The 14,442-nt window shown below is 42.7% G+C and overlaps 1 protein-coding gene across 5 annotated transcripts in view; it reads right to left on the bottom strand.

Annotated features, from left to right (window-relative positions):
- Positions 1-207: 207 nt before the first annotated feature.
- Positions 208-14,442, bottom strand: part of hipk1b (homeodomain interacting protein kinase 1b) — a 28,684-nt gene continuing 14,449 nt past the window's right edge. The window contains exons 12-19 of one of the 5 annotated variants that reach the window (XM_080425125.1): positions 12,999-13,117; positions 11,625-11,759; positions 8,483-8,640; positions 6,454-6,528; positions 5,588-5,743; positions 3,773-4,020; positions 2,458-2,567; positions 208-892 (exon numbers count right to left, since the gene is read on the bottom strand). In XM_080425125.1, coding sequence (XP_080281251.1) covers positions 245-892; positions 2,458-2,567; positions 3,773-4,020; positions 5,588-5,743; positions 6,454-6,528; positions 8,483-8,640; positions 11,625-11,759; positions 12,999-13,117 — 1,649 coding nt within the window. In that variant the 3' untranslated portion in view covers positions 208-244. Of the gene's footprint in view, positions 893-2,457; positions 2,568-3,772; positions 4,021-5,587; positions 5,744-6,453; positions 6,529-8,482; positions 8,644-11,624; positions 11,760-12,998; positions 13,118-14,442 lie in introns of all 5 variants that reach the window. The other 4 variants (XM_080425124.1, XM_080425123.1, XM_080425127.1 and 1 more) reach the window with 4 other exon arrangements.

The raw sequence follows: 14,442 nt of genomic DNA on the forward strand, positions 1-14,442 counted from the left end.
TATACAAGCTCGTAGCGCGGCACCGAGTGCCGCGCTACGAGCTTGTAGATCTGCTATTTTTGAAAAATCGTGAAAATTATTTTTTTACATTTTTTTCCAGTTTTTCGGAAAAAAATGTAAAAAAATAATTTTCACGATTTTTCAAAAATAGCAGATATACAAGCTCATAGCGCGGCACCGAGTGCCGCGCTACGAGCTTGTAAAATGTTTAGAAGCGGCCTCAGGTCTTAAAGGGTTAATTCATTCATAGGTAGGGGTACTGCGTCAGACGCCTGGGGCTGAGCTGGTAGGCGCCGCCGTAGGCCTCGGCCCGCGGCGTCACGCTCACGTAGGGCGAGCCCACGCCGGCAAACGGGTGCTGGTAGGCGGCGGGCAGGCCGTGCAGCAGGCCTCCCACCACGCCCACGGAGGAGGAGGAGGTCGTGGTGGTGGTGTGGTCCTTCCGACCGGCCCCGGACGACGAGTCTCCTCTCCGGGACGAGGAGGAGGAGGAGGACGAGGCGTACGAGGCGGCCGCCGCGTAGGCGGCGGAGGAGGAGGGGGAGTGGTGTCCGTGGTGGTGGGCGTGGCCGTGGGCGTGGTGGTGGGCGTGGTGGGCGTGGTGGCCGCGCCCCAACAGGTGCTCCATGGCCTGCGAGGCCGAGGACAGGGCGGCCGAGGCCGGGTAGGTGTAGAGGCTGGGGGGCCCCACCACCACCGAGGGGGGGACCACCCCCACCACCGAGGCCAGGGCCGACACCTCCTGGAAGTTATAGTGGGAGGCGGCCGCCGGGGGGAAGGTCTGCTGGCGGCGCAAAGACGACGAACCGCCGCTGTGGTGGTGGTGGTGGGAGGAGGAGGCTCCGCCCCCCACCACCAAGCGCTCCTGAGACGAGGACACCACCGGCTGGACCTGGGAAACACACACACACACACACACACACACACACACACACACACACACACACACACACACACACAGGTATGGGTACTGACCTGGAACTGTGTCATTTTTTGATTTGAGCTAAAAAAGCATTATTTTACACTTTGGCTATTCAAAAATAGCAGATCTACAAGCTCATAGCGCGGCACCGAGTGCCGCGCTACGAGCTTGTAGATCTGCTATTTTTGAAAAAATCGTGAAAATGTGTGCAAATCTTTTTAACTCAAATCTTTGCTTCTCGGGGGTCCCTGGAACAAAATATTTTGATGGGGGTCCGCGGCCAAATACATATCATGTTGGGGGGTCCTTGACATGAAAAAGATTGAGCACCACTGATATAGAAACGTACGTTTTTCAGAAAACTGTTGAGATTTAGGAGACATGTAGAATCGGCTTCAGGTCTCAATGGGTTAAAGCTTCATGGATTATTATTGTTTTATTCTTCATGCAAGACAAAGGGAGGAGCACACACACCAGTGTTGTAGACCACCGTTTCAACTTTTGATGGGTCTCGATTAAATATCCCGGCTTTTTTTTTTGTTGTAAAAACAAAAAAAATCTAAAATATTTTAAAACATCTAACATTTTCTGAAATAAATACATAAATACTTCATATATTTAAAAAATAAATCTAAGAAATGCCATAAAAAAAAACTAACCTCAGTGAAAAAAGCAGATGCCAGTAGATCTGCCCTTTTCACTAGTTTGGGTCACGAGGAAGACATAAAATTTCGAGCTAAAACATTTGGGAACTGCTTGTCGTAGACCACGGTGAAGAGATCAAGTTGAAATGCGATGAAGCAGTCACACACACACGCCGCCCTCCGTGCAACGTGCACTTTTATTAAACATAAACCAAGACAAACAAAGCCTTCTCCAGAGTTATGACCCAGCAGAAAAAAACATTGTGCTTGTCGAAAACATTTTCCGTTAAACAATAAATCCACTGAGGCTACCCCAGTGTGACTGCTTCATCCTTTTATCATCAAAACTCTTCATGCTAAATGAATTCATGGTGGCAGCACAGGCAGTGGTGGAAAGTAATTAAGTGCATTTACTCAAGTACTGTACTTAAGTAAAAATTTGTGGCATTTTTACTTTTTTTTTTAAATTTTCAGTTCTTTTACTTCTACTCCACTACATCTTAGAGGCAAATATTGTACTTTTACTCCACTACAATTACTTGAAAACTTCAGTTACTAGTTACTTTGTAGATTTTGATTGTTATTACAAAACATAAATTAACCACTTCATCACTACAGGTCTATACATTTCATCCATTTGAAAATTTGAGAAATGAGTACTTTCTACTTTTGGTACTTTAAGTACATTTTGATACCAATACTTTTGTACTTTTACTGAAGTAAATTTTGAATTACGGACTTTTACTCGTAACAGAGTATTTCTACATTGCAGTATTGATACTTTTACTTAGGTAAAACATTTTTTTTTAACTTTTTCCACCACTGGCAGCAACAGGCCTCGTTACACGGGGCACAAGATAAAAAAACAAAAAGCGAGGAGAGCTTGTTCACCTGGCTGAGGTTCAAAGGGTGAGACTGACTGGGCACCAGTCTCTGCCGCTCCATGCTCTCCCCTGAGCTGCAGGGCTGCCTGGCTGATCTCTTTGGCTTCATGTAGCTCACTGGGAACACAACAAACATTTCACATCATTTGGTTATTGGCAATGCTTTCAAGACTGGAATTGAATTGAATACTTTATTAACAGTAAAGTAAAAGCCTTCCAGTATGTATTCCAACGTCTTTTTAACCCATTAAGACCTGGAACTGTGTCATTTTTAGATTTGAGCTAAAGAAGCATTATTTTACACTTTGGGCTATTCAAAAATAGCAGATATACAAGCTCATAGCGCGGCACCGAGTGCCACGCTATGAGCTTGTATATCTGCTATTTTAGAAAATTTGTGAAAATGTGTGCAAATCTTTGAATATATATATTTTTAAAGCGAACATTTGTAACTCAAATCTTTGCTTCTGGGGGGTCCCTGGAACAAGATATTTTGATGGGGGTCCGCGGCCAAATACATATCAACTCGGGGGTCCTTGACATGAAAAAGATTGAGCACCACTGATATAGAAACATACGTTTTTCAGAAAACTGTTGAGATTTAGGAGACATGTAGAATCGGCTTCAGGTCTCAATGGGTTAAACCAAGAGAAGGAAAGTATAATTTAATATTTATTTTGTTTTATATTTTTTTTGTTTAAAAAAAAAACATTTTTACAATCGGCCTCAGGTTTTAGAATCGGCCTCAGGTCTTAATGGGTTAAGCCCACACAAGTGTGTTTTGATTTGTTGTAATCAAAGACCAGTGGTGGAAAAAGTACTCAAATTCTGTACTTAAGTAAAAGTACCAATACTGCAATATAAAAATACTCTGTTACAAGTAAAAATCCAAAATTTAAAATTTACTTGAGTAAAAGTACAAAAGTATTGGCATCAAAATGTACTTAAAGTACCAAAAGTAAAAGTACTAAATATTTGAAAATAGCCGATCTACAAGCTCACAACGCGTCGCGATGCGACGCGTTGTGAGCTTGTAGATCTGCTATTTTCAAATAGCCTATGTATAAAATAGGGCTAAAATGGTTAATGTATGTTTCATTATATCATAGTTTATATCTGAAAAGTAACTAGCAACTAAAGTTTTCAAGTAAATGTAGTGGAGTAAAAGTACAATATTTGCCTCTGAGATGTAGTGGAGTAGAAGTAAAAGTATTGGAAATTGGAAATACTCAAGTAAAGTACAAATACCTCAAAATTGTACTTAAGTACAGTACTTGAGTAAATGTACTTAGTTACTTTCCACCACTGAACGAGATACTCACAGGTGTCAACCAGGCGTGCGCGGGACGCCGAGGAGCCCCTGTCCGACACGTGGCCCTTGTTGACCGAAGGCGCCACCACCGCCAGGGACTTGGCCTGGCGCGAGGGCATGGCGCTGACGGACAGGTGGTGGTGGTGGTGGTGGGAGCGGGGCAGGGGGGTCAGGGGGGTCAGGGGGCTGGCGTTGGACGAGTCCGAGTCGTGCAGGGTCACACAGCTGATCACGTTGGTCCGCTGGCTCAGGCCCACACTGCGCGCGCACACACACACACACACACACACAGAGACACACACACACAGACACACACACACAGACACAGACACAGACACAGACACACACACACACACACACACACACACACACACACACACACACACACACACACACACACACACACACACACACACACACACACACACACACACACACACACACACACACACACACACACACACACACACACGAGAAACAAAGATGTCAGTGGACTGCAGGCAGTGGTGGAAAAAGTACTCAAATTCTTTACTTAAGTAAAAGTACCAATACTGCAATATAAAAATACTCTGTTACAAGTAAAAGTCCAGAATAAAAAATGTACTTGAGTAAAAGTACAAAAGTATTGGCATCAAAATGTACTTAAAGTATCAAAAGTAAAAGTACTAAATATTTGAAAATAGCAGATCTACAAGCTCACAACGCGTCGCATCGCGACACGTTGTGAGCTTGTAGATCGGCTATTTTCAAATAGCCTATGTATAAAATAGGGCTAAAGTGGTTAATGTATGTTTCATTATATCATAATTTATATCTGAAAAGTAACTCGTAACTAAAGTTTTCAAATAAATGTAGTGGAGTAAAAGTACAATATTTGCCTCTGAGATGTAGTGGAGTAGAAGTAAAAGTATTGAAAATTGGAAATACTCAAGTAAAGTACAAATACCTCAAAATTGTACTTAAGTTCAGTACTCAAGTAAATGTACTTAGTTACTTTCCACCACTGACTGCAGGACATTCATGGATGGTATAGTAGAGGTGAAAAGTTATAGTAACCGTATCGAAAAATCGTTTTTGAATTTTCAACGATCTACTGTATCGATATGAAAACAACAAAATATAGTATCGTTTGACTTTGTATCGTATCAAATCGTTTTGCAATGCAAATAATCGATTTTATCGATACTAAGTACGGTACTTGCGAGTTGTATTTAGCAATTTTAACACATTGGCTGCCAAAGACGCATATCTGCGTTCTATTTAATTTCTCGCCTGGCTGCCAAAGACGCAGATCTGCGTTCTATTTAAAAAATAGATCGTTTTTTTCTTATTTTTAGACCCAAAGACCAAGGAGATATGATATATCAAAGATTTAAACTCCTATCCACTTCATTGTTAACTTAAAACTTAAAAAATCTGTATCTCGGCTCCTGAGAATTTTTTTTTTCAATGAAAAATCTCTGGCAGTCTACAGCTAAAAATCTGAAATAATTCTGGCAGGAAATGAGTTAAGAAGAAAACGAGAAAGAGGGGTTTAATTGTAACCTGTTTATACCCCACAAATACGCTACCAAATGACACTTGTTGACGCCCCCCCTATAGACCAGTGGTTTTCGACCGTTTTCATATCAAGGTCCATTATTTATTCTGCATTTGAGTCTTTCCCCACATTGCCTTTAATGTAGGCCGGTGCCTTTTAAGTGTGTATGGACTGTTTCAAACGTGACTAAATAAACCTAAAAACTAGACAAATCTAAAGGAGGGCATTATCATTTATAACGTGGTTTCCTGTGTCGAAGGAAAGGGTTAGGTCGTCCTCACTAACCTGCCAGGGTGGAACTTGGGCTCGTCCTCCGTGTCCGTGTCGCTGTGAATGGTGATGATGCTGACCGCCGGGCTGGGCGTGTCGGAGATGACGATTGGCTGGGACAGAGCGGCGCTGCAGTTGGGCAGGCCCAGCAGCGATGCAGTAGACATTCCCCTTCAGAGAGAGAGAGAGAGAGACAAGAACATGTCAGTGGAGTTTGAGGTCCAGTCCAAATGTGACCTGGGATTTATTTGTTTGTTTATCTAAAATAATAAAGCTTTTTTAATTTGACTTGTATATTAAACTTTGTTTTAAATGAATAAAATGTAATTTTGTCCAATCTGTATGGTAGAATAATACAATATAACTTATACAATTGGGGTGGTTTGTATTTTGTCTCCCTGCTCTTCAATTGAGACATTTAGATGGTGTCAAAAGGTCATGTCTCACCTAGACACAAGATCCGATATGAATTTTGACCCGACAATTTTGAAACAATTTTGACCGGTCAAGATTAATTCTATCCCCCGAGCAAGCAGGCAGGCTCCATTGGCTCAATGATAAAAAATGTCAGCACTTGCGCAGGAAACCGGGTTCAAATCCGGGATAGAAGAGGAAAGTTACGTAAGTGCATTAAGTACTCGTCCACACTTTTTAAGTCATCAAACAGAGGAGTCTCTCTTCCAATACTTGTGTCTAACAATACAACTGAAGTAGTGGTTCTCAAAGTGACCCCCAGGAGACCTTGAGGGTTTCTTACAGGTCTGTCACTCTGAGAGTGTACAAAAGGAATGATTTGTACGCTCTCAGAGTCATTGGGGGGTCCTTTGAAAACTACTGAACTAAAGTATCCATGTTGATGAAAGCAGAAGGCTGGTACCAACCTGTTTTTGCTCTCGCCACGTCTAGCCTTGACCTTCTTCCTCTCCTGCTGAGACCGGGCCTGGTTTGTGCTCCTGCTGAGGGCAAAAGGTCAAGATGTGAGAGATGTCACCAACTGACAGATGGGACAGCACTTCTAATGTAGAGCCACACACACGGAAGGCACTGTGTGTGTGTGTGTGTGTGTGTGTGTGTGTGTGTGTGTGTGTGTGTGTGTGTGTGTGTGTGTGTGTGTGTGTGTGTGTGTGTGTGTGTGTGTGTGTGTGTGTGTGTGTGTGTACGGGTCATGCTATTTTGGATTTTCAAATAGCCTAAGTATAGTATATATATGAGGCTGAAGTGGTTAATGTATGTTTTGTAATAATAATCTATATCTACAAAGTAACTTAAGTTTCAAATAATTGCAGTGGAGTAAAACGTACAATATTTGCCTTTGCGATGTAGTGGAGAAGAAGCAAAAGTATAGAAATTTGGAAATACTCCAGTAAAGTCAAAATACCTCAAAATTTAATTAAGTACAGTACTTGAGTACATGTACTTAATTACTTTCCACCACTGCACATAACATACTGTACAGTTATGTGACACGGGCGTCCTCTATCTATGCCTGGGGCAATGTGCTTAATATGCGTGTATCTAATGACACAGACACTATAATTGAAGGGTAAACAGTACATTTGCATAAATGCTGCTTGTGGTGAGGAGATTATGCATCTACATATTATTATCAAGCATTCCAATGCAACACAATCCCCCCCCCACCCCCCGGAATGTGTGTGCATCTGCTGGGAACTCCTAATGGCTTAGGACAAGCTCCCTAGCTCTCATACAGTAAATCCTGTTGGGAGACAGGAGGACAGATCACTAGCTCTCCTCAATCCTGTGGGGAGACGGGATTACTTTGCTAGGTTCAGAAAGCTAGTCAAATGCTTTCACTCCTATGCCTACACAAATTATGGACCAAATAATGCGAGGATTTGGGTTCGATCGGGACTTATTTCCTACTCTTGAAAAAGGGAGGGTTAGGGTTAGACCAAGTATAGACCCCTGGATACCCCGGTCTAACTAAGGATAGGTTTACAAGGTAACGATCAGAACAGAAAGCGACAAAAGTGTCGATGCGTTCTCACTTTTTATTCTGCGTTTACACGCAGAATAGTGTTTGAAAACGCTGTAGTGTGCATGCCAGGTGGCTAGGTGGCAGTGTGAGACGCTGCCAGATAGACCACATGGGTAGAACTACTCTCCGTTCTACTTCCTATCACAACTGTTTGTTTACACCGATGTAATAGCATACGCGGTGTGAGCCATGACATCACACATTTTTGCCGTTTCTCCCGTATTGCAGGTTTACATGGAGATGCGAGGAAGAGCGTTTTCAAAGATTTCCACTCTGGAAGGGGGTTTCACTTTGTTCCGTTTTCAACACCCGAAAATGCCGTTGCCGTCTAAACGGACGGCACATCTGATATTTTATTTTTGCCATTTTCTCTAGAGACCGTTCGTTGTCGTCTAAACGGGGCCTAAGTACATAGGGTTTTAACCCATTAAGACCTGGAACTGTGTCATTTTTAGATTTGAGCTAAAAAGCATTATTTTACACTTTGAGCTATTCAAAAATAGCAGATATACAAGCTCATAGCGCGGCACCGAGTGCCGCGCTACGAGCTTGTAGATCTGCTATTTTTGAAAAATCTTGAAAATTGGTGCAAATCTTTGAATATATATACTTTTAAAGCGAACATTTTTTACTCAAATCTTTGCTTCTGGGGGGTCCCTGGAACAACATATTTTGATGGGGGTCGGCGGCCAAATACATGTCATTTTGGGGGTCCTGGACATGAAAAAGATTGAGCACCACTGATATAGAAACACACGTTTTTCAGAAAACTGTTGAGATTTAGGAGACATGTAGAATCGGCTTCAGGTCTCAATGGGTTAAGTGGTGAAATTAAACCACTGTGGTGTGTGTGTGTATGCCGTCTTTAACACAGGATACCTCTAGAATGAGAGAACAGCTAGTGGACTCACCTCCAGCTGTGTCCCTGCTGGACGCCGGCGTCCGACTGATGCGTCTCCAGGGGCGACTCGGCGACGGCCGACTGGTGGGCGGAGCTATGGATGGCCACGCCCGGGACCTGCTGCCACGAGGACGGGATAAGGATCTGCTGGGTGCCGGTGGGCCAGGCCTGCTGGAGGAGGAGGTGGAAGAACAGGCGGATCCACACTTCAATATTAACGACACACACAAGAGTACTTTTTACTCCCAACACGAACATTAACGATCCCCACCGCCGGAACGGGCCAGGCAAGTCGAGCCATGCTGATATAAATGACAAACAAGGAGCAGAGAGAGAGAGAGAGACGAGCCAACGGCCATAACCTTCTCTACTAGCAAAAGCACAAAAAAAAAGAAGCGAGCAGAACTTTTGCCCAAAGCGATTCCTTCATTAGAAGCAGAGCCCCTGCAACGAATCTACCACATGACCAGTGTTGCCAGATTCTGTGAGAGAAACAAGCAACCAGGTCTAGGAAAACCAGCCCAAAAGAAGCGACTATGGGCCACATGAGCACTTTAACATATACGTCAGCTATTTGAAAATAGCGGATCTACAAGCTCACAACGCGTCGCGATGCGACGCGTTGTGAGCTCGTAGATCCGCTATTTTCAAATAGAATCTTGTGGGGAAACTATAATAAGCAGATCTGGCAACCCTGAACATGACACCATGCATGGCAATCTCTTTTGACAAGTGAAGCACAGAAAAAACGGTCAGCTCAGGTGAAGACAAGTGTAGGCAAACACCATGGAGCCTGTTAACCCATTAAGACCTGGAACTGTGTCATTTTTAGATTTGAGCTAAAAAGCATTATTTTACACTTTGGCTATTCAAAAATAGCAGATATACAAGCTCATAGCGCGGCACCGAGTGCCGCGCTACGAGCTTGTAGATCTGCTATTTTTGAAAAATCGTGAAAATGTTTGCAAATCTTTGAATATATATATTTTTAAAGCGAACATTTTTAACTAAAATCTTTGCTTCTGGGGGTCCCTGGAACAAAATATTTTGATGGGGGTCCGCCGCCAAATACATATAATTTTGGGGGTCCTTGACATGAAAAAGATTGAGCACCACTGATATAGAAAGATACGTTTTTCAGAAAACTGTTGGGATTTAGGAGACATGTAGAATCGGCTTCAGGTCTCAATGGGTTAAGAGAGAAGAGCCAGTGAAGAGATTAGCCTAGTCATAATTGATTGGCCCCACACTGTCTGTCTTGTTGTTGACAAGCTGTCTGGGGGGGGGGAAATGGCATGCTAAAATATTTTGGGCCCAGGGGGCCAGAAATAAAGAGAACATTATGTTTGTATAAAAAGGGTCAAACAGAGAGTGGTTCTAAATGTTACTTCAGTAGGCCCGCAATCTCCTTCACACTGAAACCAAGGAAAAAGGAGGACTGAACCAGAACAATGAGAGGCTGCAAGCAAAAGCAACAGACCAAGTCAATCGAACACATGCTCTCTCCATGCCTTCAGCAGACCTATGGGAAAGAATGGCGTCGGGAAGGGACGGCAATGTGACAATGGTAAAAGACAGACAGAAAAAGAAATAAAAAAGGTTTTGAGTAAAGATATTCTATATCCAAAATATTCATGTGTGACCTGTGATTATTTTAGAATACCATGATTGATGTGACATTGTAACAAAGTACAACTATAGTATATTTTTGGGTTCATCTGGCTACGAGCTACCAGTCGACGTTACTTTTTTAGTTTCGTGCCATCTTTGGCCAATCGATCACGTTTCTTTTGACTCCAACTTGTACTGTTTGGGTAGCGAATGAGGAAGAGGCAGAAGTGAGGCATAAAATAAGATTAGGGAATCGAAAAACTGTAGTTTTGCACGAGGAGAAGAAGAATGGTTGGAATATGGAGGTCGGAGGAGGAGGGGGTAAAGAGAGAGATGGTGTTGTTAGTGTTAAAGAAAGAGATAGAGCCAGACCGATTATTTGAAGCCAAAGCTTAAAAAAAAAAAAAGCAAATCTACAAGCTCACAACACGTTGCATTGCGACATGTTGTGAGCTTGTACATCGGGCAATTTTGAAATGTTTTGAATCAGGCTTTAAGTGGTTAAATAGAATAACGTTCAGTTTGTGTATATTTTTATCTGTCAAAAACATGTGTGTTCATTTGCTTGCTTATGCGTTAAATGTCATCAACTAGAAAATGTTGTCAAAAGTTTTTCAATTTGATTAGAATATCAGTCAAAACATCAGTAATCAGTGGTCTAGGACAGTGGTTCTCAACCAGTGGGTCTGGACACCAGGGGGGTCCCCACATGATTGTGAAAATAGCCGATCTACAAGCTTGTAATTCGCAAGGCGTTGTGAGCTTGTAGATCGGCTATTTTCACAAGATGTATCTGTGGAACAGAGTCAAACTAAATGTAGTGCCTTAACTCCTACAATTCCAAGTGCTTATCCCAGTTCAAATATGATTATTTTGGGAGGTCCCCAGTTCAAATAGGATTATTCTGTGGAGTCCCCAGTTCAAATATGATTATTTTGGGGGGGTCCCCAGTTCAAATAGGATTATTCTGTGGAGTCCCCAGTTCAAATATGATTATTTTGGGAGGTCCCCAGTTCAAATATGATTATTTTGGGAGGTCCCCAGTTCAAATATGATTATTTTGGGAGGTCCCCAGTTCAAATATGATTATTTTGGGGGGTCCCCAGTTTAAATATGATTATTTTGGGGGGTCCCCAGTTCAAATATGATTATTTTGGGAGGTCCCCAGTTTAAATATGATTATTTTGGGGGGGCCCCAGTTCAAATATGATTATTTTGGGAGGTCCCCAGTTCAAATATGATTATTTTGGGAGGTCCCCAGTTTAAATATGATTATTTTGGGGGGTCCCCAGTTCAAATATGATTATTTTGGGGGGTCCCCAGTTCAAATATGATTATTTTGGGAGGTCCCCAGTTTAAATATGATTATTTTGGGAGGTCCCCAGTTCAAATATGATTATTTTGGGGGGTCGCGGCCTGAAAAGGTTGAGAACCACTGGTCTAGGACATCTGCATCGGTGTGGCTCTACAAAAAAAAAGAAGAGATAAAGTGTGTATAATAATGCAAGTCTCTCTCGGGGCGAGTCAGTGGTTTGGTTTACCAGCACTGTGGCTGTGTGCTCCAGGAGGGTGGGTCGACCCACCCCAGCGCCCAGCCCCAGGGGTAGCGAGTACTGGGGAGCTATGCCTGCTGAGGGGGGATGCAGGGTGGCCACCATCAGAGGCGTACAGGAGCCCTGGGGGGGGAGGAGGAGGAGGAGGAGGAGGAGGATGGAGGGAGGGGCGGACATGGTTAGGAGCTGGAGGAAGAACATCGACCTTCCAAGGCTGTAATTTGAGAGGGCTAAAGGGTAAAAGGTCGATCGGATGCACGATGGGCTTCCTGTTTCGCTGGCGCTCTGGACAACCTGAAATATGTCGTGTATAATATCGCTGCGGTCGGGGCAGAAACCTCTCATCTCCATATTTTAACTTTTGGCGTTTCTTTTCGTAAATTAACGCTTGACCACAGCGTCACACAAAGAGCATCAAAAAGTAGCAGATCTGCAAGCTCGAAAGGCAGCGCTTTTTGAGCTTGTAGATCTGCTGCTTTTGCCATTTTTGAATTTGAATCCTGAGAAGGTCTTTCAGTTTCGGACATATGAGGTTTTCCGCCCGACAGAGACGATATGTCTCATGAACGGAACCACGTTGGAAACAAACTCCTGCATTGGAAAGCAAACAGACATATTTACTTCAAATCAAAACAGCCATAGAACTGATGTCCATTTTACAAGTGCATTAATCAGTATTCCTGTGTGTATTATTAACTGCAATGTGATCCTGGTCCATCATGGGGGTTGGCCTTGGGTGGTTTAACTGACAATTAGTTTTTAACTGACAATTAAATGTTAAAACGCCCTCCTCCCATATTCAACCACGACAAATGAAGGTATTCAATTTCAAAAGGAAATTGTCAAGAAACCGAAACTTTAAACAAAATAGAAGAAAACACTTTTCCACATCCATTTAGGGCCCACTGCGGCTCAGTTAGCTGGCAAACCAGGAGAAAGACATGTGAATTGCGGCAAAATGTGCAATGCAGCATTTTATTTTATACTTAGGTTATTAAAAATTGCAGATATACAAGCTCATATAGCGCATCACAAAGCTATGAGCTTGTAGATCTGCTATTTTTTTTTATCGTGATTTTTTTTGCAAATCTCTGATATATATATATAAAAATCATTTTGCTCAAATCTTTGCTTCTGGGGGTCCCTGGAACAAAAATGAAATTGAGATGTAATGGGGGTTGGCGGCCGAATGCATATAATTTTGGGGGTCCTTGACATGAAAGTTTTGAACACCACTGATATAGCATCATATGTTTTTCAAAAAACTGTTTAAGGATTTAGAATACTTTTTTTTTTAAATTAACCTCAGGTAATTAATGGATTAATGGGTGAAACAGGTCACGTGATGTTGAACCATCGTACCTGTGTGAGCATGCTGGGCTGGAGCTGTAATGACTGGGCAGACTGGCTCTGGGGCACCACAGGCACCGAGCTGTCCATCCTCACTGGGAAACTGGAGTTCTTACTGGAGGACTGCAGCCCTAGAAAAAGAAACAAAAGCAACTTAGAGTCAGCTTCAGCCTATCCATGACACTTATTAAAGGGATATTTCACTTTCAAACATGTTTGGGGGATATTCATTTTATCAGACCCCATTTTAGACGCCCCTTCTATCTATATAAACCCATTGTAACTCCATTTTAGCCATGATAGATTCATTGAAAACACCCGTCCTTGGTTCTGGACTGGTGACTGATATTGTCCTTGAGGGAGTCGTGTTTTTCCAGTTACTTTTTTAATTTATTCTAATATATTTTTTGGAAGATGGGAAAAATGACAGGAGAGAGAGATGGGGAAGGACATGCAGCAAAGGGCCTCGGGTCGAATTCGAACCCAGGTTGGTCTGTGCAAGGACCGAACCTTAACCCTTTAAGACCTGAGGCCATTCTTTAAAAAAAATCTAAATCCTAACAGTTTTTGGAAAAAAATCTAAAAAAATATTTTTTCACGATTTTTCAAAAATAGCAGATCTACAAGTTCATAGCGCGGCACTCGGTGCCGCGCTATGAGCTTGTATATCTGCTATTTTTGAATAGCCAAAGACATCTAAAGTGACACAGATGCGTTCCAGGTATTAATGGGTTAATGGAATGCCCTCTACCAGTCAATATTATTGATTGAATTAAATTTGCTAGTGGTAAAGACAGCAGGCAGGACATCGACATGGGCTTTTACATGTCACCTATCTAAGTTGGTCGGGAGAGGCTTATTGTCGGTATCAACCGAGTAACACGCGGGAGTCTGTCCCCGTTACAATGCGCTATAGACCCCTGGGAGATGGATTGCTGAGGTGGAGCCCAACACCTACCATCAGCTCCCAGTACTTACCGCACGACTTACCGCACCCAAGCCGTGCTACTCATTCGCCGAGTTGGCGGTGCCCGGGATCAAACCCATGACCTTGTGGTCTAAAGGCGAGAGCTCTACCCGGACACCTAGCAACAACAACAACAGAACGTTGAACACTGTGAATTCAAATAAGATGAAGTCTTTTGGTCCAAATGGATGGACACACTTCACAGCAGTGTTGATTTCGTCGACTAAAACTATAACGAAAAATGTTCGTCGACTACCTTTTGTCACTGACAAAAACTAAGCTATGATGACTAAAACTGAGACTAAATATATTGACTACTAAAATGTTAGTGAGGGTCTAGTGGAGAAGAGATCCAGTAGAACTAAAAGACAAGTCATTTTATGTTTGGTTGCGCTCGGGTGTTGCGCTCTGAAAATAGCAGATCTACAAGCTCACAACGCGTCTGAGCTTGTAGATCGGCTATTTTCAGCATGCAACCAAGTGTAAAAT

The sequence above is a fragment of the Gymnoscopelus braueri genome (assembly GCF_963280865.1).
Source record: "Gymnoscopelus braueri genome assembly, chromosome: 3".
In the NCBI taxonomy this organism is placed as follows: domain Eukaryota; kingdom Metazoa; phylum Chordata; class Actinopteri; order Myctophiformes; family Myctophidae; genus Gymnoscopelus; species Gymnoscopelus braueri.